Below are 25134 nucleotides of genomic sequence, written 5' to 3'. Positions count from 1 at the left end.
TGCCTACTCTTCATCTTTGTTGCAGCCCTCTGGAACACAATGACATTGTAACAATGCTTACAGAAAAAGGGTTATTGCATCTTTTTTTTAGGATGAGACATCCAAAGGAGATTTTAAAAAATTCTCCTGTGTACAAAATTCTTAGTTATTAGCCCTTTTGGAACACCAGCTAGAAAAGTCTGAAAGCTAAAATAATTTACATTGTTATTTCTTCCATTAACTAGACAAAAGTCCATACTAGTTAAATAAAAAATAATAGTTCTTCAACAGTCTATTCAAGATATCTTCCATGAAGCAGCTCAGTGGGAACTTCCATTAGATAGATGCTCTCCATGCCGGTTATTACTGACGTCCACGTCTAGAAGTCAAGAATTAGAAGAAAAACTGTTCATTTATTTACCATTTTAATACATTTTACCTGTTACAGCAATCCTAACTCTGGCAACAACTTTCATATTAGTATGTACCTAAGCTTCTCATGATTCTCCAGGTCAGTAATCCTCCTAAGCTACTGCTTACATTTCCCCCTGCTCCTCAAAACAAGTTTTGTCCAGCTCTGTAGAACTCACTTAGTATCTACTTGCTTGTACTGTTTGAACATTGGTAGAAAGTGACACCAGTCAGTCTGGTCCACACTGCAACACTGACACTACTGACAGCAGTTCGAGAACGGCTTCTTGTAACGCAGTGAACAGATTATCAAGTGATAAACCAAGTATCACTTACCAAGTAATGCGGTGGTTTCACCTGCATCCTCCTTCAAACTGGTGCACTGCAACACAGATTCGTTAGTGGAGGAAGCTGACAACTCGCTTACTTCATTTCTGTCATCGTCTTGTAAAGCAATACTCAGACTTCCGACTGAAACACTGCCACTTATTGACTCAGGCATTGGAACTTCAAGCACATCTTCAGGGTCCCCCTGAAAAAAATGAAAATATTTAACTGACACTTTTGTCTACCATGAGGAATCAACGTTCCTCCAAGTTACCACTTTGTAACCTCACCTTATTGGAGAAAAGGCCATTTTTTTGAAAAAAGCACATATTATCTGTGTGCTCATGGGTACACTATTGAACAGTGTCTTTTTTCAATGTTGTTGTCTGACTGCAAAGAAAAAAGCCAAGGAAAAGAAAAGCCAGTTTTTCAAAGGCACCCCAAAGCCAAGAACAGCAACAAGAGGAATGAACCCAGTCAGCCTTTTGGATGAAACAGATCAACATTGCAGCAACAGTATTGCTGTAGTGTGGTTAGCAGGAGGCTCAGCACATCCAAATCTTCACTGATCAAACCTACTGATGTTTTTTGAGTTTGTGGAAATCTGTTTATCATGACCACAGTTAGGCAAGCTTAGACTTTTTTAATTGGCTTACTCCAACACTGGACATGAGAACAAACTTCCCTCCTACTCTATCTCCATCATAAATCTGTTTCAAAAATGCAAATATGCTAGCTTGTCATTTTGCAAGAACAACACATCTGTAGTACAAAGGAATTTATTTAGCCTAGCATGAGATATTTCTGATCCATTCTCAAACTTAACTCAAAATCCTACATGCACAGTTCTGGGCCTAAAATTTAGACAGACTACTTTCACTAAGCTCTTGTCATTGATATACCAACAGGATTTACACATAAGCACGTATACTGCAGTACAAGTAGCTGTTCTGTGGGTTTCATGAGTATTTTTCCTCTCCTTAAACAATTAGGCCCATCTTAAGATAAAAACTTCTAGGCCGATTCTTTCTTTCTTTCTTTAGGACCAAAGCAGCATATTTTTAAGCATACTGAATTTTAATAAGCTGTAGAACTGCTATAATTGAAGAGTTAAGACACATGTAATACTAATTATCTGTGTGTGGGCTGAGGATATGATTTTGTTTTCCAAAACCTAGGCAATTGAGTAAGCACAGAAACTACAAGATTCAACAATGCTCTACTAAATTGGATATGCTGAGCTGCAGTTCTTTTCCTTGCAAGAAACACAGAAATAGACCACTAAGTCTGCTCTTTACAAAACAGAAGGCACCTAACAGCACTTAATGCCTTCTTTCCACTTTGAGCCTTAAATTTTGTAGCATTTGAAATATTTTCCTTCATAAAACCAAACTCTGCTTTTAGCCCCTTTGCAGAAGGTTCAGTAGATGTCTATAAATAAGGCTGTACATTCTTGTCTGCCATTACATCACTCAGTGAGCACACTGCTGAAAGAAACTGCCTTGCACTTCATACTTTTTTCCTCACATTAGTAAAAAACTCACACCATCACTCTAAAAACTAGGCTGAACAACCTCCAAACTAAGCTAGAAAAGCTGAATAATTTCCTACGTTATTAGCTTCAGTGGGACTTGAATGATTGATGCATAAGCAGAACATATTTCCTCCACAACCTGGGACTTTGTGTTTACATAATTTCACTCAACCTGCTTTCCAATATTCATTTTGCTTAACAAGCAGAGGAGGTATTACTCCTCCTGATTAGGCATGGTATCAGTATCTTCTGCAACAGCATGAATTCAGGGAGTAAGTGTGGTGTTCAGGTTTAAGTATTTCAGTTTTCAGCCTGTATACAAATTCCTGCATAGAACTCAAGTTACATCAGCTCCAAGAATTGAAAGTGAGCAAACCCAAGCTGCTAGCATAATATTAAACTAACAATAGCTATTTCACATGGCAAAAAAAAGGGCAACTCTTGTGTAATACACAGAAGTGCCACAATCTGGTATGTATATGCATTATAGAGAGTCACCTTTTACGAATTATTTTGTCAAAAGTCTGCCATACATCTGCTAAGTCTCTACAATGAAGAAAAAATCTAGCCAAAATGCACACCTAGCCTATGAAAGGAAGATTCCTGAAACCAAGGAAGACCCCTATTTTCTGAAGATCTCTGTACATCAGTAGAAAAGAGGTACATTCATGCCTACAGCAATTTAGCAGAACTCAAAACTACTTATTGACAGTGACCAAGTAACCTACCGCATGTGTCTTCATCTCTCTTTTCTGGTGCTGTCAGAAAGAAATGAGAGTAGATCATTTTCTCTACTTAACCAAATTCTGGTGAATGTCTTTAGGAAGGTTCTAAGTACTGGCTCATTAACAGTGATAAAACACAGGGCATATGTGGAACTACACAAAAACTCAAGACAGGAAAAACTTCTTCCTTTGAACCACAGATCTCAAAAAGATCAAAGATATGGTCTAAGTCCATTGAAGGAAGTTAATATTCTTGCAGCTTGGGCAAACTGCCCCACCTCTGCTTACACTTCGTTACTATCATCAGCTGGAGATAGAAAGAAAATGGTTATCACAGACTGGTACACAGGACATTGATAGCTGCTCAATACAGTATTTAAGCTCTTAGCCATAAAATTCCCTTATTTTTCTGGTTCTTAATAATTCTTGCATCTTTGCCCAGCTTCTTTAGTCTTGTCAGGTAACAATTCCTCTCATTTTGAAGGCATGAACTCTTGCCTTCTGCAAGAGTACTGTACTTCTACCTTGAATAGTGAAGAAAGCATGCAACATACCCAGTATCCCAAAGCTTTGATAACATCTAGTTTACACATTGGACAAGTTCGGTGGTCCAAAAGCCAAGGGTCAATGCATGTTCTGTGGAAGATATGCCTGAAGAAAAGAAAAGCCCTTTAGAACTTATGATGAAAGCCACACGCTATTCCTTCAAACAATATGCAAGTTACTATACATAAAAAAAACAAACCCATTCTTTTGTATCCTTGACAATTAGGTACTGCTTAATGTAGTAAGACAGAGTCTGGAAGCACCTATTCATGAAGCTTTCTGAAATCAGAGATGTTATTATCCGCAAGGACACCACAGAGTTACCAGTTCATCATTGCACAGTTCTAACTTAAGAAAACACTGCTTCAGCTCCTAGACCCCTCCCAACTGCTCCTTTTTCCTGCACAGATAGGAAGTGCTACACAAGTCTCCCAGTGCCCCTCAACATGTAATAGTTGACATACTAGTGACACAGCTTCAGCTTTGCCACCACAGTTTCAGAAGAGTTTCCAGAAAGCTCATCTAAAGAGGAAAGATTAAATTGGTGGCAACTTACTTGCATGGCAGAATTCGGACAGTGTCTTTCAGTTTATAGTTCTCAATGCACACAGCACAGTTTTCCACATCAACATCTAATCCCTAAAAATATGACAACACATTTAAACGTATCACATCCATGTTTCATTACAGAACAAGCTTTGTGCAATAGCTAAATGCTATTATAAAGTATATATATATAGTGTATATATATATTATATAGTATGTATATATATATAGTATAAAATGCTTTACCAAATAAAAATTTTCCACATATAATTTAGGATTCCGTCAAGGAGTGATTTGATCAAGTGATACCAAATACTAAAAGCAGCCAAAGCTGGACTTTCTAATTTAAGTAGCTATTACCTTAAGTAATTTAAGTCTCAAGAGCTGGCTTTAATCATGGGAAAGCAGTAAAATTTCAGTTTAAAGTAACTACAAGTTGAAGAAACTTCAAAAGATGTCAGCAGCAAAGACAAAAGCACACCATCTAATTCTTAAATGATGGTCCCAAAGACTTCCAAGTGCTTAAGTAGGAACCTCTTTTTCCACACATTATTAACCACATCCTAGCAGCTGTTCCTTGGGTTGCCAGAAGAGAACTGAGGAATGCAATTAGAGATGGTTTTGAAAACTTCCCTCCAAGCTCACAGAGACAGTCAAAATGCAGTATGTCCCTACCTCAATTTCTTTTTTCTAAGGGTTTACTATCTTTCCTAACAGGTCTTACTGTCAAAGCCATGCTTATAGTGCAAATACAATGGATATCTCCAGATGAAAAAGAAATAATTCAATGTTAATTGGGTTGCATAAAACAAATACTAGAAGCACAGAGTGAGCCAACTTCTTCCCTTTCATCCTCTGCAAAATTAGTATTTTGTGTTCACTGCTTACTGAGATACTTCCATTTCATTACCACAAATACCAAATGAATTAATACTAGCAGCAAACTTTCAAGTTCAAGGCAAGTTTCTCTCCTTTGCATGATATTAATTTACTTAATGCCTTGAATTCCCAGGTAAATCAGAGACTTTTTTTACTTAAGCAAAGTTAAGACAAGTACTTATTCTGTAACAAATATTTTTTTAAATTCTGTACAAGAGGCAAAATCCAAGCACACCATATGTAACACATACTCAAAAGAGTGTCCATTTTACAATAATCCCATAAGCTTCTCAGGAAAGATCTACATGATGGCAAATGCACTTTTAAAATACTGACCTATTTTTAGTTAAATACCTCAACCCCACATTAAATGATAATGAAAGACTACTGTGTCACAATAAAAAAAATATATACTCTCTTAAATGGCTGGTACAACTTTTTTCTTTTTTTAAGTATTTTACAGAATAGACAGGACAGTAGTTCCAAATCAATTTACACTAGCAAGGTACCTCTGCATCACTAAATTACATAACTCAACAAATAGAGCTTATGAAGGAGTAAAAGCTGCTTCCAAAGTAGAGTCACAACTTCTTCTAGCTCCCAGATTGCCAGTTTTGAATTGGATGTTCAAAGGCAAAGGTTCTTCACCACATCATGCAACAGATGCCACATGGTCTAAGTGGATGGCTCTGATAACACAGAGAAGCTGGCCAGAAGGCACTGACTGTGCAGAACCTCCAGAGGAGAGAATAACTCGTGCTGAGGAAGCTTCTCCTTACAATGATCTGTCTGATGATGAAAAGAAATTTGCTTTGTTCACAGATGGTTCGTGTCATCTTGTTAGAAACAAGCAAAGATGGAAGTCTACAGTGTGCAGTCCTACACACAGAGTTGCAGAGGCAAGACATGGAGAAGGAGAATCCAGTCAATTTGCAGACTGCAGATCAATGTCCAGCTAGCTCTTGATGTAGCTGAACATGAGAGATGGCCAACACTGTCTCTACACCGATTCATGGATGGTAAGCAACGCTCTGTGGGGTTGGCTAAAGGACTGGAAAAAGAATGGATGGCAGAGGAAAGGAAAGCCTATTTGGGCTACAGATCTGTGGCAGGACATTGCTGCTCACATTGAGAGAATCCCAGTGAAAGTGAGACACATTGATGCTCACATACCTAAGAGCAAAGCTACTGAGGAACAACAACACAACCGTCAGGCAGATCTAGCTGCAAAGGTTTCTCAAGGAGATACCAACTCTGATCTTGATCTTGACTGGAAACACCAAAGCAAGCTCCTTCTAGCTCGATGGGCTCACAATTCATCAGGACATCAAGGCAGAGGCGCAACCTACCAGTGGGCTCGTGACAGATCCATTGACATTTCCATGGATGCTATCACACAAGTCATCCATGACTGTGACATTTGTGCTGCTATTAAGCAGGCAAAGCGATTCAAGCCCTTATGGTATGGTGACTGATGGTGGTATGGTGACTGATGGTCCAAGTACAAGTATGGTGAAGCCTGGCAGATTGACTACATCACTCTACCTTGTTCTCAATCTGGTAAGCAATATGTGCTGACTATGGTAGAGGCAAGCATTGGATGGTTGGAAACTTATCCAGTTCCTTGTGCAACTGCACGTAACACCATCCTTGGTCTGGAAAGACAAATCCTGTGGAGACACGGAACTCCAGAGAGGATTGAGTCAGACAATGGAACTCATTTCAAGAACAATCTTGTAAAAAACTGGGCCAAAGAGCACGGCATCGAGTGGATATTCCACATTCCCTACTATGCACCAGCTGCAGGGAAGATCGAACGCTACAACGGTTTGCAGAAAACCACTCTCAAAGCCATGGGGAGTGGATCTTTAAAAAAAAAAAGAACAAACTGGGAGAAACACCTAGCACAAGCAACATGGTTGGTAAAGAGTAGAGGTTCTGTAAATAGAGCTGGACCTGCGTAATCAGATTTGTTACGAAAGGCAGAGGGTGATAAAAATCCTGTTATTCAAGAAAAGAATCTGTTAAGCAAAACTGTTTGGGTGTTTTCTCCTTCAGGAGAGGCCAAACCTGTCTGAGGGGTGGTTTCTGCTGAAGGGCCTGGTCACACTTACTGGGTAATACAAGAGAATGGTGAAATTCACAGAGAAATCTAACTTGAGCTGAGAGAATTTAAATTCAGAGCACATAATACAGATATATCACACCCAAAGAAGCAGCCATGAGGAATCTACAGTGCAGGAACCCTGCAAGCCTTGAGTCACCTGAGAGTCCCTGTTCCTTTTCTTTGTCTCATCTGTGAAGAGAAACTGTTTTCTTATTTCCTGTTTTTTGAACTTTTAAATCATCTATATCTGAGATAGCCAGAATGGAAGATAAACTGAAGATATGGACTATGGACTATTTACTCATTATTGTAGATATTGTTTTAGATTAGTTGGATAGTATTAGCAACCAATGGAATTGTTTGGAAGAGGCGGATTGTGGTAGTTTTAGGCAATGCCTTTACATTTTTTCCACAGATCTTGAACACAAGGTGGTAAATAAATCACTATTGAGTATAAAAAGGAAAATAATGATCCTATTGGAGGGATGTCTACCATAAGATTTAGTTCCCAAAACAATCTCTCTCTCTTCTTGCTTCTTTGCTCTAGGAGAGACTAACTTGCTTCTGCTTGACCTCGGCTGCACTGCTTTTGTTGTGACTCGTATTAACTTCTCTGCTTCTGTTTCTTGTCCGTTGTGTACAGGGGGTAGGGGAGGAGGCAGGGAAGGGAGAAGCTATTAGCTTCCCCTGATCTTTGGCCAGGGGGTCCTTGTGCTGTTCATTAATTGTAAATATCTGTAAATATTGTAAGCACTGTATTTTGTATATTCATTGCATTCCATTGTAGATTGTAGTTTTGCTTGTAAATACAGCTTTTATTCACTTCCAGCTGAGCTGGTCTAGCAAATTTAATGTTGGGGGTGGAATTTTCAACCCACCATAAACATCTTCCTTGTGGTTCTCACTACAGATTTCATCATGGCCCTTTTCTATCCATTTCTTCTTATGCTGTTATGCTTTGATACTACTTCACACAAATTTCGGTTTAGTTCCCTGTTTCTTGATTTCTGGTCCAACATTGTATGAACACAAGGTATGAATGTCTCAGTTCACAGCTTGAAATATATTACTTTTTGGCATAATTTAGAACATTATTGAAAGTAACAAATATTTATAATATGCTACTTCACCATGATGAAGGTGTAAGAGAAAAAAAGCACGTTCAAAGACTGTTCTGGGATTTTTTGGATTTCAAAACCAATTTACTAAATGAAGAATATTCTCTGTAACATGTGCTCAATCACAGCTTTTAGAAGTTCTTACACATAGATGTCCTTTCTCACCTCACCCTTATTCATGGGTTAAAAAACCCTAATTCTTGTTTTTCATCTCTGAGTAAGTCGGTCCTTAAATGAAAACTAATCAAAGGGTCGGGGGAAAAAAAAAAACAAAACTCTGTAGCAGAAGTCTGGTCAGAAGCTAATATAGATGGTAGAATCACAGCTGCCTGAAACCCCAACTAAAATATTTTCTTTCAAAAACTTGACTTTTTCTACTTCAGTTATTCTAACACTGCTATGAGTTTAGGTCATATGCTGTCAAAGCTAACTTCTCAAAGGCTGCCCTAATTTTTAGAATAGCTTAATCTCAATACATAGAAATGTACTTCTAAAAAATTCATGCTTCAAGTAAGTCTACACAGCTCCTTAATGTATTGTATGTCAAAAAGATGAAACAAGACTTTCATTTTTCAAAGCTTTAGATTTCTATGGCCTTCTGATCAATAAAAAGATGAATGTTCTCTTAAGAAAACAAAACATTACATCAGCTGTAAGAACTGTGCAATCAATAAGTCCTAAGAAGTATTTCACAATCCACTTGGATGTTTTCAAGCACTGAAATGATATTAGTGTTTCCTCATCTTGACAGTATCAGCCCTGTAGTCTCCTGCAGCATTCTGTATAGGCAGGTATTATTTGCAACAAAACAGCCTTACATTTCACAGGTAGTTCAATTTTGACTTTTCAATTTTTCAAGCCTGCCTTCTAAGTAGAGGTCCTGAAATGAGCCTAAAGAATGTAAGTCAGGCTGCAACTACATTGTGAAAATTTCTTTAAATTCTATAACAATATTTCAACAATTTTTAAATCATACAATTACCAGAGCTACTGAATTACCTTTTCTCCACGTTTCACAGTATGCAGCTGAAGCTGGCTGATTGCTTTCTTGGTTTCTTTCCTATGGCCCTTGAATAAAGATTTTACATATTAGTACATTAATTATTTTTAAGAGTTAGTTACATTTCAACACTTTTAAATACTTTCCACATGAGTTACTAAGTCTTCTGAATGCATCTAAAATATTTTTTTTAATTGCCTGATTTGTTTATAAAATACTTCTAACCAGCAGATATTGAGGAACTACAAGCTTTACATTCTTGGAGCACAGCAGCAAACAAGTACACTGCTCTTACAATGAATTCTGCCAGTGCAGAACTATGCAGACCAAACTACTGTGCATCGTGACTGCCTGCATATAAAGGCCTTCCCACACAGAAAAATTAAAACAAATGTAGGCTTTAGAGGGAATCAGAGCTTAAGCAACAGCTGTATAACCAGGCCCTCGAGTTAGGCAAGTCCATGAGCAAGCAAACTGTACATTCTGCACCAGCTTAGGAGAAGGTGGAATCCTGCAGGACAGCCTACAGCTGGCCACCAGGTCAAAAGGCTACTTGTAGCTATTAATACTTCCCTTCCCATCAGTTAAACACTGCCTCTCACATTATACAAAGCCTTGCACTGAAAGGACACATTATGCAAAGAAGATGACAAGAAAGGTTTAACAGACATGAGGCACCATATTGGACTTCTATACAGTAACAGCCCCAATTATGCTTAGAGGGGAAGAAAGAACATAAAGCAGTACTGTATTCCAAGACAAAGTGCTAGCTACTGTTAGAAACTGAGACACCACACACTCCAAATTAACAGATTTTGATCTGTTTAACAGTAGCCCTCACTGATAAAATACAGTCAAAGCATCAAAGAAAACAGGTGACAGATGTTTCCATCTACAGTGTTGAAAATTAGTCTTACAGTGTCAAAAAGAGTTAGTCTGAAAGATCTCTCAGAAATTGAGAGTCAACCAGCAGGAACAGTGTATTCCACCTTCTGTATCAGTTCCCAGCTTTCTGGAAGGTCCTGTTTCTTCTTCAGTAGTAAGATGGTCTTATGAAGTTTATCACTAAACTGATTCTAGAACAAATTTTAAGATAGCCATCCTTATGTTCACTTAGCAGCTACACAGTGGCTTGCTTTAAAGCATGGCACACTTAGCCACAAGTTTTAATTATACTGGAGTCAGTAAGCCAAGCAAAATAGGATCTGTGTTAGAAATGTAGCTTCCCCCTGCCCCCCAAAAAAATATTTTAAGAATCTAGTATTTTCAAAGAATTTAAGATCTTCACTACAATTTCAAACCTGGCATGTTTTTGTAAATTTTTGTTTTCAATGGACATTTTGAAACAGGGAGAACTGAAAAAGCAGCAAAACCTTCTAATGCTAGACAATTTAATTAAGAAGCACTGAGATGACAAGTCCAGTGGCAAAATCTTTTAAGATTCCGTGCTGTATGTTTCTGGGAAACATCACAGAAGCCCTAAAAAAATATTCTTAAAACTATTCATAAAGCAACCATGTGAACTTCCCTTAGCATGAACTATCCCAAAGGGCAACAGGAAGAAGTTACTTTCTTCACCAAACAACTGTTACAACAACACAAAAACACACCCCTCTTTCCATAAAGAAGAAAACAAAGTTTTTGACAGAATTATTCTCTGAATGATAGTCAACAGTAGAACTTTGGTAAAAAAAGACTCTAGGGAACCAGCATTTTGAAGAGACCACAAATTTATCCAATATAGAAGTCCTATGTGCTATCCTCAAGTTACTGAAAAGAGAAATTAAGTATTTTCCTAGAAGAGGGCTTCAAGTGCTAATCAGAGCTTAGACTCCCAAAGGCAAACATAACTCCCTTCCCTCCTCCCCCCAGGCTAGAGCTTACATTTCAAGCAGAAGGAGAAGCACATGTGATAAGCAGGCATTTGAAATAGCAGTTTATCTTAAAAGCTTGCAAAGAAACAAGTGCAACACTCTTTTTCATTATTGGTAGAGAACTACGTCAGAGTTGCTGATGACCACAAAAGGAACCTATCTGCACAGGGAAATGCCATCCTAACATTTTCAAAACTCAGCTGGACTAGGTCTTCAAGAACTCCAAGTACATCGCTCTCACAGGGTTCTGACAGCCTCCAGAGGTCACTTCCAACCTAAATTATTCTATGATGAAATCCTTCTCTCAGGGGAAAAGGTAAAGATTACTCTTTTTTTAACCTATCAAAAGAACAGGAATGTGGAAGGGGCAAATAAGGATCAAAGTTATTCCTTCCTGATCATTCCAGTACTCCCACCAGACTCAGCAGTTCAAGTAGTCTAAGAGCTTAATCTCACCATACATTCTCCTTATAGGCTGCTGCAATTCAGTACTCTACAGTGGAGTGGTAAGAATGACAGTACCAAAAGCAGTCTCCATAAAGCTTTAGAAAAAAAAATTCTATCCCTAACTACCGGTGAGTCTTATTGAGAAAAAAATTACCATGGTCTCTTTCCATTAATAAAAGTTTGGTTAGGAAAGTAAGTACTTTCAGGATGAAAATCACTCAAGAATGAAAATAATTATTAATGGCAAAAGGAAGGAAGTCAGGTGACAAATCACACAAGAAGCTGCCTTTACTCAGTTGTTGACAAGTGGCTAAACGCATTTCCCACAATTTTGTAAGAGTACCTAATAATTATAACCAGCCAAACTTGTGATGCTAATTAGCACACTGCTTATTAGCTTCAGTAGATATTAGAGTAGCATTCACAGACAATAATGTAGAAAGCAGGCACAGATCTTCAAGAATGCTTCAAGACTCAAGTAAAGTTCAGCAAGTGACTTGACATGAGAAGACAGTGAATACTCTAAAGCACCATTATTTCAAATTACCTGGCTTCCAAACTGTGATCCTGTATAGAGGAAACGTTGTATATAGTAAAATATGAGCCAAGCAAGCGATATAATCATCATAGTGATGAAGGCAATGGCTACAAACACAACTGACTGGCCACTAATGTATTCCTGCACATGTCGTGTGCCAACAATAATGGTCATTTTCACTGGAATCCCTCTTCGCACTGGCTCTAGTATCTCTATTCCTTTTGGATAGCCAACCATTATCACCACTGTATTTCCTGTTCCTGTTAGAGGGGGGAAAAAAGAAGAGGAAAAAGTCAGTGATCACAGTAAAAATTTAGCATTCTAACTTCATGGTAGTTTGAGCCACTTCAGTCAAGATCAGCAAGCAAATTTACAGCAAAACCTCTCAGGTTTTGTGGGTTTTTTGGGGTTGTTTTGTTTGGTTGGTTGGTTTTTTTACTCATAGCAGATGAGATAGAAAATTTACTTGTAAAGAATCCTTTATTTACTTTATGAAACTCTTAAACACAGGATAAACTTAAACAGATGCATCTTGATTGTTTGAGGCCCTGTAATCAACACTGAGGTGGGGTGTGGATACCATGCAAAAAACAACAGAAACAAAACCAACCAAACAAAACAAACAAACAAAAAAAACCACAAAACACCAAACAGGCAAGTTATACACATCTCGAAGTTGTTGAAGTTCTAATGTGCAACTTGGGGGACAGCTGGTCTTTTATTTTTCAGTGTGGGAATTTTAGCTGCAGATGGAGACGGTATGTGAATACCATAAATAGACATACTGATAATCAAGTTTGAATCTGAATACACAGCACAATTACACTGGGTATGTGAACAAAAGGAGAAAAAAAATCAGATATGTAATATTCAATTACATGAAACATATAAACACTTAAAGATTCTTCAGTACTAAACATTAAAAATAAAGTGAATTCATGACAAGGACTTGTCAAAAAATACTTGGAAACTCTTTTGGGAGCATGGAATGCAAAGGTTTTTCTACTACATTAGAACTCAAAAGCACTCAAGCCATACAAGAAAGCATCTCAATCAAAAAAAAAAAAAAACTACCAACCAACAACAAAGTAACAAACAAAACACTAAAAAACCCTAACCCAAACCAACCAACACTAAGCACCATGCTGCCATCAAACCCACTGTCAAGACAAACTAAGAGGAAACAAAGATTCTCTGTGACTACAGTTTTACTCCATTTTGTCAGGAAGCGTCTCTGGTTTTATCTCAGAAACATCTAACCTAAGTACTACAAAATAAATTATAAACCAATGTACTTGTTAACAATGTCATCTTTTCACTGGTCTATGCTATTTTTACTCAAATAGGTCTGTGTGTGCCAACACTGTTACACACCTTTGGTACATCATGGCTTTGTAGTTTACTTTGCTACTCACTATCTCTGAGAAAAAGTAGAAGTAAGCTTGATTCAAAGTAGAGAAAGAAAAGAGAGAGGGGATTTCCTAAACAGAAAGCTAAAGCTGTAATATCACAACTACCTTTTTAGATTTCCAAGATTATGCACTGAAGACTTAAAGTCTTTTTCCTTCCCAGTTGTGATGTGGTAGACTCCCTACAGAGTGGCTATGTCAAAAGAAATGGTTGCTTAATTTGTAACATTACAGCAACTGGGGATTTTCAGAACTCCAAACTACTCTGGACTTGCCTGTCCCTCTGCCTACTAAGACAGAGTTAGTTGCCCAAAAAGTTAAAATCAAACCCAGAACAACCCCTTTAGTTAAGCCAATTCTGGCTGTGACACCTCCTCAACCTGGCACTGGGCTACCACGCCAAGGGGAATCTGTGCAAGTTTCACCTCTGTACATGGCAGCCCCTCTCTCCATAAGGTGCAGTCTGCTGTGAATGAAACACTAGTTTCCAGTTACCAGCTGAATAACTCTCAATTCCAGTTGCCCTTTTCCATCTTCACCTTACACAACCATCCCACTTCTGGTCACCTATCAAAAATCATTATACCCATCTGCCAGACCTGGATTCAGCAAAAGAGCAGATTTTCCAAACAGGCACCCAACTTGGCTCACCAGCAGCACCCATCCAGCTCCCAGCATGTGCTGCCTTGCCTGCTGGGTATATTAGGAGACTCAAAGCAGCAAAGCTGAAGAAAGATATGACAAATCCACAAGCATCTAGGCTCTGCTAATCAGTTTTACTCACCAACAATGCACCAATTTTCACAATATCCCAAGCAAACTAAAAATTGGTTAATATTATCTTCCTCTGTAAACTGGCATAAAAAGCATTACTAGAGAGACTCATGAATCTCATAGACAAGAGTGTCTGATAAACTCCTTCCTTTCAGACCCTGCACAACCCCACAGGGAGTTAACAAGAAAAGAATGTACAAAAGTACCGATTTATCTCACATTGCTTAGAAATATTATCCCCATAGCTACATCAGGAGATTAGGTCCTATGTCCTTAACCAACTAAGATTTACAAATAACAGGAGGGGTGCCTAAGGATGACTAATGAGCAATACAGGAGTGCTGGAAAGGTTTACATGGGTTCATTCATGCTTGGAGAAGAAAAAGAAGTTTAAAGATTAGAGATAGCGAGGATTTTTTCAAACAATGAAGGTTTCCTCCTTAATCCTGAAATCTTGAGTCAGTTTAATCCTGGTATATAGTTCTCTGTGCCATTTCTAACAAAGAAGTATTTAAAACCCACACAACAATCAGCAGTGCCCTTCTCTGTTTAGTCGCTAACATGCCCAACTATCAGCCAGTTATTTCCTTGAAATGGAAGCCAGGATACTTTTGTGCAATGGCAACTAGACACTCTGACACCTTCTAGTTTTATAAACAACACAAGCGTGCCACATTTGAAAATAAATGGCCATGAGAAGCATTTTAGCAATTTTAAAAACTTAGTGCTGAACCTGCCATTAAGAACACATGCAACTAAACACAATGGCCTTGAAGGTCATGAGACAAAGGGAAGAAAAGGAAAACCGTGATCCACTACTATAAAAGGAACAAGAGCAGCCCCAGAGATGCAGTTGCGCTGAGCAGCCTGTAAGACTAAGGCCTTTAACTCATTCCTCACTAATTTTAGACTTCTGTTCTGAAGCATTCAAAGACTGAAATGCTGTCGAGTCATTCTATCAGCTTCTTCCACTGACACAACTCAGACCTCAAACCATATTATAAAAGAACTCCAAGTGTCACACACACAGTATTTACTGAGAGCATGCTTTGTAGGCTTTACCTTTCTGTAATCTTCTAGTTTTGCAATAAATAACTGTAATTTTACTCTTTCGGAGTAAACTTGATTTCTCTGATTGATGCTTCAGTGGAATTCAATTTGAAATCTAGTATGTGCTTTTTTTTTTCCTGCCCAACATTACCATCCAAATAAAGCAGTGAGAGCTGGCAGGTCCCTAGGGTACCTAGAAAGAAGGGTAAATTTGGAACTACAAAGCTGAATGTATGTTTCCTGTCAGTGTGCAAAGATGAAACTTTACTGATAATATTTCTAGTCTTCTCTTGCAAAAGGACATCAGGACTCTCCTGATAAGGAAAAAGTAGAGATACAGGTCTTGATTTCAGGCATTCCTAACTACCACATTTATTCCCATTCATGCCTACAGTTAATTTTCCATAATTCAGAAACCAATTGTAAAATTACTCTATTTTTTGACCTCATGAGAAACATCAGAAAACTCTGAGTTTGAGCACCTTGGTTAAAAATGTTTGAAGTCAGTACTCAGATCTATTTAAGCATAGGTGCCCTACTAATATTGCTACAATTAACAGTGAATGTTCTCTTTAGCTCCTGGTCCAAATGAATGTCTCTGATCTTTACCAAACACCTAATTGTACACTAACAATCTGAGGATAAGTTTTGTTTCAACCATCTACTCCAACCTCATCTCCCCCTGGTTCACGTTGTTTTCCCCTTCCTCAACCAAAAGGCACAAGCCATGAGGCAATGACTATGGTACATACTCCTCTTTCTGCATGGGTTCCCAACATGTATGCACTCCTACCTTTATAGGTAAATGCATTTTAAGGTTACTCCTGCTTCTTAAAAACACAGCAGCTCAACATCATACAGTCACCATCAGAGTTAAGGAAGCCACTGATTTTAGCTCTGTCCTTTCAGTAGTATGGCACCAGCAGCCTTTGGTAGAAAGCACCAGTAATACAGAAGGTATGTACCACTTGAGAATCCGGAGTACTTCTGAAAGCCACTCAGCAAAGAATTGAAATACATGCCAAAATAACCCTAACTCTGCTGCTCTGGAGCTGGCAAGAGCTTATAAAACCATGAGTACCAAGTTCTTCATACCTGTTTTGTTCAATATGCTTGCACAAAAAAAATGACAATGAAGGAAAGGACTAGTTGAGTGTATTTGGCAACGCTACACCAAATCAATGACCATTTTCTTTACACAGCTGAAGTCATATGCTCAAGCTAAGTCCCAAGTTTCCCTTAAACCCACAAGCCATGCAACAAAAGCTGCATTCCAAATCTATCTTCAAATTACTACAGCCAGTCCCCCTCTAACTCTCCTTATGCTGCTCTCCACACCTTACCTCCCCAGACTCCACTGCCAGTTAATATTTACATATAGTACTTAGTTTGGGAAAGGAATTTGAAACCTCTGTATACAACAAGTTCATCACCACTACGGGAAAATGAACAGAATCAAGAATTAAGACTGCCAACAAAGCCTAAAACCCTGTAAAATCGAAGTTTAGGTTTACTGTTCAGATTGAATAAATGAAGTACAACTCCTTGAATCATTTGAGTAAAATGAGCATCTTTCACTGGAAAACTCCTCTTCAGCCACATGTGAAATCGTTTCAATATTACTTCTCCTGAGAAGTCATCCAGCATTTTGAACAATGTAATTTATACAGCAAGGGCCTAAAAACGTGAGACATCAGTAGCAGTATTTAAAGAATCTTCTTTTGGAAGCAGGGACAGGACTGCAACACTACATATCCAAACCCTTAACTCTCCTGTTCGAAAACTTTAGTTAAAATTCCCCACTCACTTCGAAGCTCACAAGGTACCCCGAAAAAGTAACTGAACTGCAGAATATTTGAAATATTTGTCCTTTATCAAATATTTTGACACCGCCTAGAGCAAATTGCTTCTTTGCCTAATCAAGAATCTTTTTACTCAGGTGGCATTATCTCTAAATACACCAAAAAAAAAACCATCACACCTTACACATACACCAGAAAGTTCCAAGGCAGGTTTTTCAGAAAGAGAATGAAAACCTGGAGATTAGAGAAGTTACCCATTTATTACCCATTCGTAACTCAGACTGCTGGCATTGCCCATAACCATTGTCCCATCTCACATAATTTTCAGTGCTACTAATTGCAAATCCATTACTGGATCTTCCTTATGCATACAACTCCACTCCTTAGTTACAGCACTGCAGATTTCCCAGACTATTCATTCGTAGCACTTCTCCCAGAAGCAGGATTTGTTTCCTCATGTGTCAGTTCACAAATCCCTTCACAGGAATGGCAAACTTGGATCCCATAAATAGCTTTATCTTCCATGTTCTTCCTTGCTCATCTTCCAGACTTCTCCTGCCCCCTTTCAAAAAAAAAAAAACCATAATTTGAAATACTAACAGTAATTCTTCCTATATTCCCAAAGTGCACTGGAAAACATGAATATTTATGTTTGAAAGTTTTGACCATGAAACAAAGATCTGTGACTTCAGCAGAACTACCAATTATGTTGTGATAAAATAGTATATTCACACCCCATTTAAGCCATCCTAAGGCCCAACTTGTATTTGCAAAGTTGGTATAAGTAAGTACTAATATATTCTTGTATATACTATACTAAATCCTGCTCCTTACATAGGTACAGCTTTCAACAGCAACATTTCTTCCAAGACAAATAAAACAAAAACCCAATCAATCAGTAAGCAGGATGAGAAGAGAAAGAAAAGGCTTGATGACAAAAAAAGCAAATAGTATTTCTGAGAGGCTGCAATAAGGCATGAAGAGGAAGAAGGGAAAATTCCCACAGGAAGAAAAAAAGATTGTATTGATCAGCCAACACAGTGACAGTAAGAAAAAGAAACTGACAGCTGGTAAAGAGAATTATTACTTAAGTACCTTAATTGCCACATGGGATCAAAAAACCAAGAATACATCCTATCTAGCATCTCACCTTGACTTTCATAGCCAAACACAAGGGATGGGCCAGGCTGATCTACCCAAGCAAGCAGCACACTAAGAGGAATCATAATCATGCTTCCAACCCCCAAGTTAGCGCCACTTGGTGTTCCAAGAGAGACTTGTTTTTCTGCCTGCTACATCATGTGTGCTATGAAGCAACAACTCCCTGAGATTTTTACCTCACTATATTAAAGAAATAAGTTTATTTTCTTTGGAAATGCATTATGGTTCTACTTCAGCTATGCCCCTGGCCTTTGCCTTCCTCATGACCAGGAATTACAGCCTGAGCATTAACAAACATGTTCGGCCAGGACCATGTGAAGCATGCATTTGCAGGATTCTTTACCTGTGTATATCCTCCTCCTCTGAAGACCTTCTAGGTCCTCAGAAGTCTGCAAATGCATATTGACTTTACAGGAGACTTTGGGGGGCTTTTCCCCTTTGATTTAAGCATTTGATGCTGTTATGCTTACAAAAATCCAACAAGACTTAACATTGGCATTGTCTGAGCAAGCAGAGACTGCAGCAACAAAACATCTGGGTTCTCATCTCGGCAAAAATGACTGGTCCCTTCTGTAGGCTACAGGCCATCAGCATGCTCAGACAAGCCAAATCCCCGTCCTTCTCTAAGCATCAATTTTCTTAATCACATTCGCAAGCGTTTAAGAATTACCTGATGCCTATACCAGTCTCCCATCCTTTACAGACCTTCACAGGAGAGGACGCTGAAGCTAATACAATACAGCCTGTACCAAAAGCGATCTTCAAACATCTGTGGCTAATGCCTTTCAAAGGCACCAGAAGGCATCTTCATCACCTAGCAGGTTTCCGCACAGCCTGCTAAAAGCGGCCTACCTGTCACCACTGTAGCCATTCTGCCGGAGGGTACAAAGCAAAAAGGTCGCTCTAAACGAAACCATACCCCCGGTGCCTCCCGCCGCAGCCTGTTACATGGCTGCCCGTTTCGATGGCTTCGCCGCACCTTCTCCCCGATACCCGGGCTACAACTTGAAAGACAGAAGGTGCCGGCGTTTCCTCAGCGTGGTTTAAAGGAAGAGGGAACAAAAGACGGGCGTTGTGTACCATTTTTACGGTGATTTCGGCTTCCTCCCTACACCGATCCCTCACCGCGCAATGCCCGCGCTACCAACGCGGACCAGCGTTAGACAAAGCCGCCCCATTCCACCCAAACACAAGCACGGACGACCCCTCCGCAAGTACGGGGAGCGCCAATCTTCGCCCCCGCTCACCTAGATGGGACATGGAGACGGTGCTGTTACCGAAGCGAGCCTCATTGTAGATTACCACGGCGGCCGCCCGCTTCCGCGCCGCGTTGGTGACCTTGTCCTTGAAGGTGCAGCCGCCGCGGGCTACCAGGGCTATCCAGGGCGGTGGGTCGCCCTCAGGGGGTCCGCGGCCGCCGGGCGGCAGCGGCACGTCATAATCCGTGTCGGTGGCGCAACCCTCCATGTGCCGCGGTGAGGCGCCGCGAGGGATGCCCACCAGGCCCTGGGCGCTCTCCTTGGGCGAGCTGTCCCCGTAACGGCCGCTCTCCGTGTTGCCCCGCACCGTGCGGTTGCTGAGCGGCTCCACGTAGGCCGTGCTCACCCACGCCGTGTACCACTCCAGGGCCCGGGCGCCCTGACCCACCGGCGCCCCCAGCGCCACCAGCGTTGCCGCTACCAACGCCAGCCGGGCGCGCCGCACCATGGCCCGGCCGCCCCCGCGACACGGGCCGCCGCGACCAGAAGGAATAGGAGGAGAAAGAAGAAAAACAGGAGGGCGCTGCACCACCGCCACCACCGCACACCCCGCTCTGCCCCACGGCCGCACGGCGCAAGAAACCCACAGCCGCCGGCTGCCCGCCCTAGGCGGAGCCCGCCGGTCGCCACGGCTAATGGCGAGGCCAGGCCGGGCAACCCCGCCCCTCTGGCCAGCTGCGCACGCGCGGCCCCGCCCCGGCGGAGGGTTCCCCTCCCCCCACGCAGGGCTGCCGGGAGGGAGCTGGGGGAGCTTGTGTGGTTGGGGCGGTTCTTGGGGCTGTTAGCTGCTCCTGGGGTAGAAGGGGCTCGGGTCAGGCTCGGCGCCACGCTCGGCGCCGGCAGTGAGAGATGGCCTGGGGCGTCCACAGGTTGCAACACTCTGATGGCCTGGGCCGGGCCTGAATGGGGGATACAAGCTCAGGGGAGGGAAACAAGCTGGACCCCGCCGCGGAACAAGTGTTGGCAGGAGATTAAGCCGACTGCTGTACGGGGAGAGCATTTGCGGCATCCTTCTGTGCACCAGCCTGCCTCTACAAATGGGCCCTTGGAGGTTGGTTGGCCCTTAATCCTAGTGATGAATGCCAGTTTTGAGTCCAGTCCATCAAGTTGCCCAGTGACACACGTGTGAATTTAAATTAGTCACCACTCCACCCTTCAGGGCATGCCTTGCCTTGGAGCTAAGGAAGAAATTCTTTAACGGTAGTGAGACACAGGAACGGGCAATGGAGAAAGGCTATGGATGGACCCTCCCTGGAAGTGTTCAAGGCCAGGATGGGACTTTGGGCAGCCTGGTCTAGTGGAAGGTGTCCATGCTCATGGCAAGGAGGGTGAAAACTGAACAGTCTTTAAGGTCCCTTCTAACCCAAGTCATTCTATAATTCTATTCAAGGGTAAAGCATGTCCTCTGGAGTGGAAGGCAGCTAGAGCACTGGAAGCAATAGTTGTGACAAGGTTGTGGCCAGAAGCCAGCTAGGAATAGTGTGATGCACAGCAATGCAGGAGAAAGGAAACAAAGCCATTCAAGTTCAGATAGAAAAGGTGCTTGTGCTGTTGTACTGAGGGGAGCTTGCTTCAGAAAGATGAAAAGGTAAGGAGAGTCAGTACCATGTAAAACACGTGGAGAAAACAAACGTATTGAAGAAAGAGATGAGGGTACTGAATAAACATGATTACTTTAGGGATTCACTTTCCATTAAATAGAAATATCTGATACGTGCTTCTTAAATATGCTTAGAGTCTTTCCTATTTCATTAAAAACACCTGTACCTTTTTCCAGCTTGTGAAATGAATCACTCGTTTTAACCAGCTACTTGTCTTTTTTTGAATAGTTTCATACACCCATTTTTCCTTCAGCTGTAAATGGTTGTGTGATCATACATTGTTATCTATGTTGTCAAACAACATTGTCAAACTGAGGTAATATCCTTCTTAATCTTGATTATATGTTGTGGCTGCTGATGCAGACAGTCTAGTAGAGCCTGGAATAGTTTGTGCAGAAGGTGTCTGTCATCAGTCAAAAGCCATGAACTCCATAAGCTGCCCTACTCTGTTGGGACCAAGAACAAAGTGTTTGCACTTTCATTCCAGAGTCAGTGTTTAACTAAACAAACAAACAAATCACTTCAAACCAAACATATTCATTAACATAACTCTTTAGTGTTGTCCCAAAGTACTTGGCAGTGTTGGGACACTCTCCAAAGGCACTGAGCATTATGAGAACAAGATTAAAGTAGCAAAATGAAAGAGACAGCCAGGATTGAGCAGACAAAGTAATGTGGAAGGGGCTGTGGAGAAGGAATTGGAAGTTGAGGGAAGAACATACTAAAACTAGAGTTGATGAAGAAATGATAAGGGAAAAGAGCATATGGCAACGGAGGTGCAGGAGAATGTCAGGTGGGAAAGGGCACATGGAGGTAGTAGCAGAGTAGAGGCAGGTAAGGGGTGAACCAGGTTGAAGGATGGCCAGTGTAGACAGTTTGGAAGGAGCACAAATTCAGTGCTTGGCAAAAAGCAGATCGAAAAGATTGACAGGACTTCAGTGAGTCTGAAAATGCTGTTTAAATGAGAGTTTTTCAGTAAAAAAAGTGAAAGACACAGTGTACTTAGAATAGACATCACTCCAGAAACGGAATAAAAGTAAAAAGAACCAATACAAAGGAAAAGAACAGCTGCAGGAAATGTTCTTGTAAGAATATGAACTCACTGGAAATAGGAAACTGATGTTTACTGTGATTTGTACAGGTTAGGAATCTGTTGTCACAGTCCTTATGGCACATGCAGTCCAGACAGTGGCAAGACAAAGAGTGTAAGGCGTAAATAGGAAACACAGGCTCTTTCCTATAACCTTTATTGGATACGAAGCAGGAATTTTAGTGGGAGAGCCTGAATTCTGTTGAAAGGAGATGGTGCAGGAAAGCAAGATGAAAAAGTAAATTGTCAGCCTTGGCTTAAGAAAATGTGCCAGAGGAAAGTGCACAGTGGAGAACAAGCTGTAACAAGAACTTGTAAGAGCAAGGCTAGCAGGAGAAGAAATAGCACGGAGGAAACTTCCAAAACACCACTGAAGCACATCTGAGAGGCGAGTGCTCAGTCCCCATGTGCAGAAAAGAAGAGAAAACATTGTTAAGAGTGACATTTAACTGCCATAATGAAGGCAAAGCTGACAGTAATGAGAAGATGAAGAAAAGATAAAAGGTGCTTGGTTAGACTTTTTTCCCCTGAGAAAAGTGAGGCTGTAGTGAGGCAGATCTGAGTCTCAGTTCCCAGAAATATTTTAAGAGAAATTAGCTTAGTTCAGGGAAAAAAAAAAAAAAAAGAAGAATCAAATAGAGATTATAATGGCTGTCAGCAAAAGGTCATTACTCTGACTAATGTACTGCAGACTCAAGAATATTCTAACTACAGCTTCCACTATGAAATTTGTTTTATTTGCATTTCTTCTCAATAGGAATTTTGTTAATAGCGTTCAATATCTTTAGAAATCAAAATACATTGCAAATTGCAATACACATTCAGAAACAAGACATTGCATTTCATCCACCAAAGTGACAACATTTTCATCAGAAAGGGAGCGTTCTTTGGTTAAATAAAAGCAGCAGTTCAGACTAGCTGTGCTTAAATCCGGCACATGCATTATGTTTTCACAAATTATAAAAAAGTGAGAACCCAAGTTTAGAACTTTGTCTTCCCTTTTCTTCAGCAAGTATATGGACATGACTAAATACATGTCTTAAATATTGCAAAACCTAAATATTGCAAAACCATAGTTAGAGTTTTAAATAATACACATTGCACAACAAGCTCTTGGGGGGAAGCTACAGAAATAACTCAAATGCAGAACACATGAAAATAGATTACACATCAGCTAGTGGAAATGCTTAATAAATTTATCATGACTTTTTATAAAATGCTTGTTTGATCTAATAGTTAAAACACAACATTGCTATTGATTTGAATCAAAGCCAGAAGAGACCCTTTACAGTCTCAAGGAACTATGATTTTGTTATGATATCTCCAGAACACTCTTTGGATTAAAAGCTTTAACAAACCTCACTTACCACATGACGAACAATATCACTTCAGACATTTGTCAATTTAAAGAAAAATCCCATGTAGTATATAATTAATAATGTAAAGCCTAATTAAGCAAACTATTACCTTCTCATGTCTTGTTTTTTGTTTTTTTTTCCTCCAGAAAATTCAGTTCAAAACATGCAAGTCATTATTTTTTGATGAATTCCTACAGACTTTCAAGGACTTTATGGTAGCTATTCCTTGGGAGAAGGAAGCATGAAATAAGAATGGGTGATTTAAGATGGCATTTCTTTATGAAGCCCCTTTTGTCACTTTATATGCCATTGCTGTTTCTTGTTTTGAGGTTCTGTCAAGAGCCTCACAGCAGGTCCATATAGAAAAGTTTTTTGATGAATATGTCAATTTACAATACAGAAGTTACTCCAATTAATCTAGGTGTGCCAGAAGACAGCCTATAGCAAGTAGGGTATTGTAAATTCAAACCCTTTCTTAGTGCACACTAAATTCTCAAACAGTTAAAGGTGTACTGAACATAACTGATAACAATCTCTTACTGCTTTAAGGCAAAATTGTTAATAAATTTATGGATAGGACATAGGACCATCTCACTATGACCAGACTGTCTAACAATGTAAGTGAAATTGAGAGTGTAGTGACAGCAGCATTTCTAAAGTGTTTCCTCTTTTCAGTGTACATTAAGCTTATATACTGGATTTACTTAATGTATGTATGTGTGTGTGTGTGTGTTTAAGAGCAGAGGAGAGAATAAGAAGTTCATGTTTATCCAGGAATAGTAGTACACTGGGAAAATGAAACAGGTAATTAAAGTTGCCCAGAAATGTTAGACTTGTGTAGGTGTAGATTCTCTTACAGGGTCTAGTACTCTGCCTGTTGAACTCAGTTTTTAAAGTCCTATTAACCCTAATTGGCAAAGTTTCAGATCCATAGTGGACAAATAACTCCTTGGCAAAATTATATAAATTGAGGAAGATTTCAGTTGATGGTATTCAATAAATCTGTACAGGACGGGATGTTTTGCTTCAGTACTACACAGTGCAAGACTGGGGGCAAATTCAAATGGGAAAATATTGCACATCAGCCAAGAAAAAAAAAAAAAAAAGAATAGATTCGTACAGGGCACTTCCTCCTTTGTGTAATTACCTCTGCAAAATATCTGCACTAACACAATCTCTGGCAACAAGACAAGAAAAAGAAATGCTTAGTGAGTGACTAAACAAAGTTTTTGTCCTGCATTTGTCTTCAATTCTTACAGATTATCAGGAATGGTAGTGATTCCCAGAGACTTGAACTTGCTCGAGAGCTAAGTGGCCCCTGGAAGTTAAAGCAGCATGGTGCCCAGTTCTGCCCCTGGCATTACTCCCTCTCTTCATGCCCAAACCAAAATACATTCAGCTACACTTAATTGGCTTCCAGCTGGTCACAGCTCATGCAGCTGCCTCTGAGATCTGCTCAGGGATTAACCTGTACAAGCTCAGGTCATTTGCCCAGGGACCTAGGCTCATCCTGAGCCCAGCCATGGTCCTGGCTAGTGTGCAGAGCTCAGGTGCTCTTGCAGGGATTTTGGAAGACCGTCCCCACGGGCACAGAAATGC

The 25134-nt window shown here is 40.2% G+C and overlaps 1 protein-coding gene across 1 annotated transcript; it reads right to left on the bottom strand.

Moving 5' to 3' along the window:
* Positions 1 to 299: 299 nt before the first annotated feature.
* Positions 300 to 19943, bottom strand: RNF149 (ring finger protein 149). Its single transcript, XM_054388735.1, has 7 exons — positions 19475 to 19943; positions 12041 to 12291; positions 9172 to 9240; positions 4079 to 4161; positions 3531 to 3627; positions 727 to 922; positions 300 to 358 (listed from the first exon to the last, which is right to left on the bottom strand). Exons 1-7 carry the CDS (start codon positions 19932 to 19934, stop codon positions 300 to 302), a joined length of 1215 nt encoding a protein of 404 aa, XP_054244710.1. The 5' UTR covers positions 19935 to 19943.
* Between the last annotated feature and the right edge of the window lie 5191 nt (positions 19944 to 25134).

Source organism: Indicator indicator, chromosome 1, assembly GCF_027791375.1.
Source record: "Indicator indicator isolate 239-I01 chromosome 1, UM_Iind_1.1, whole genome shotgun sequence".
In the NCBI taxonomy this organism is placed as follows: domain Eukaryota; kingdom Metazoa; phylum Chordata; class Aves; order Piciformes; family Indicatoridae; genus Indicator; species Indicator indicator.
This window is presented reverse-complemented; position numbering and strand designations above follow the sequence as displayed.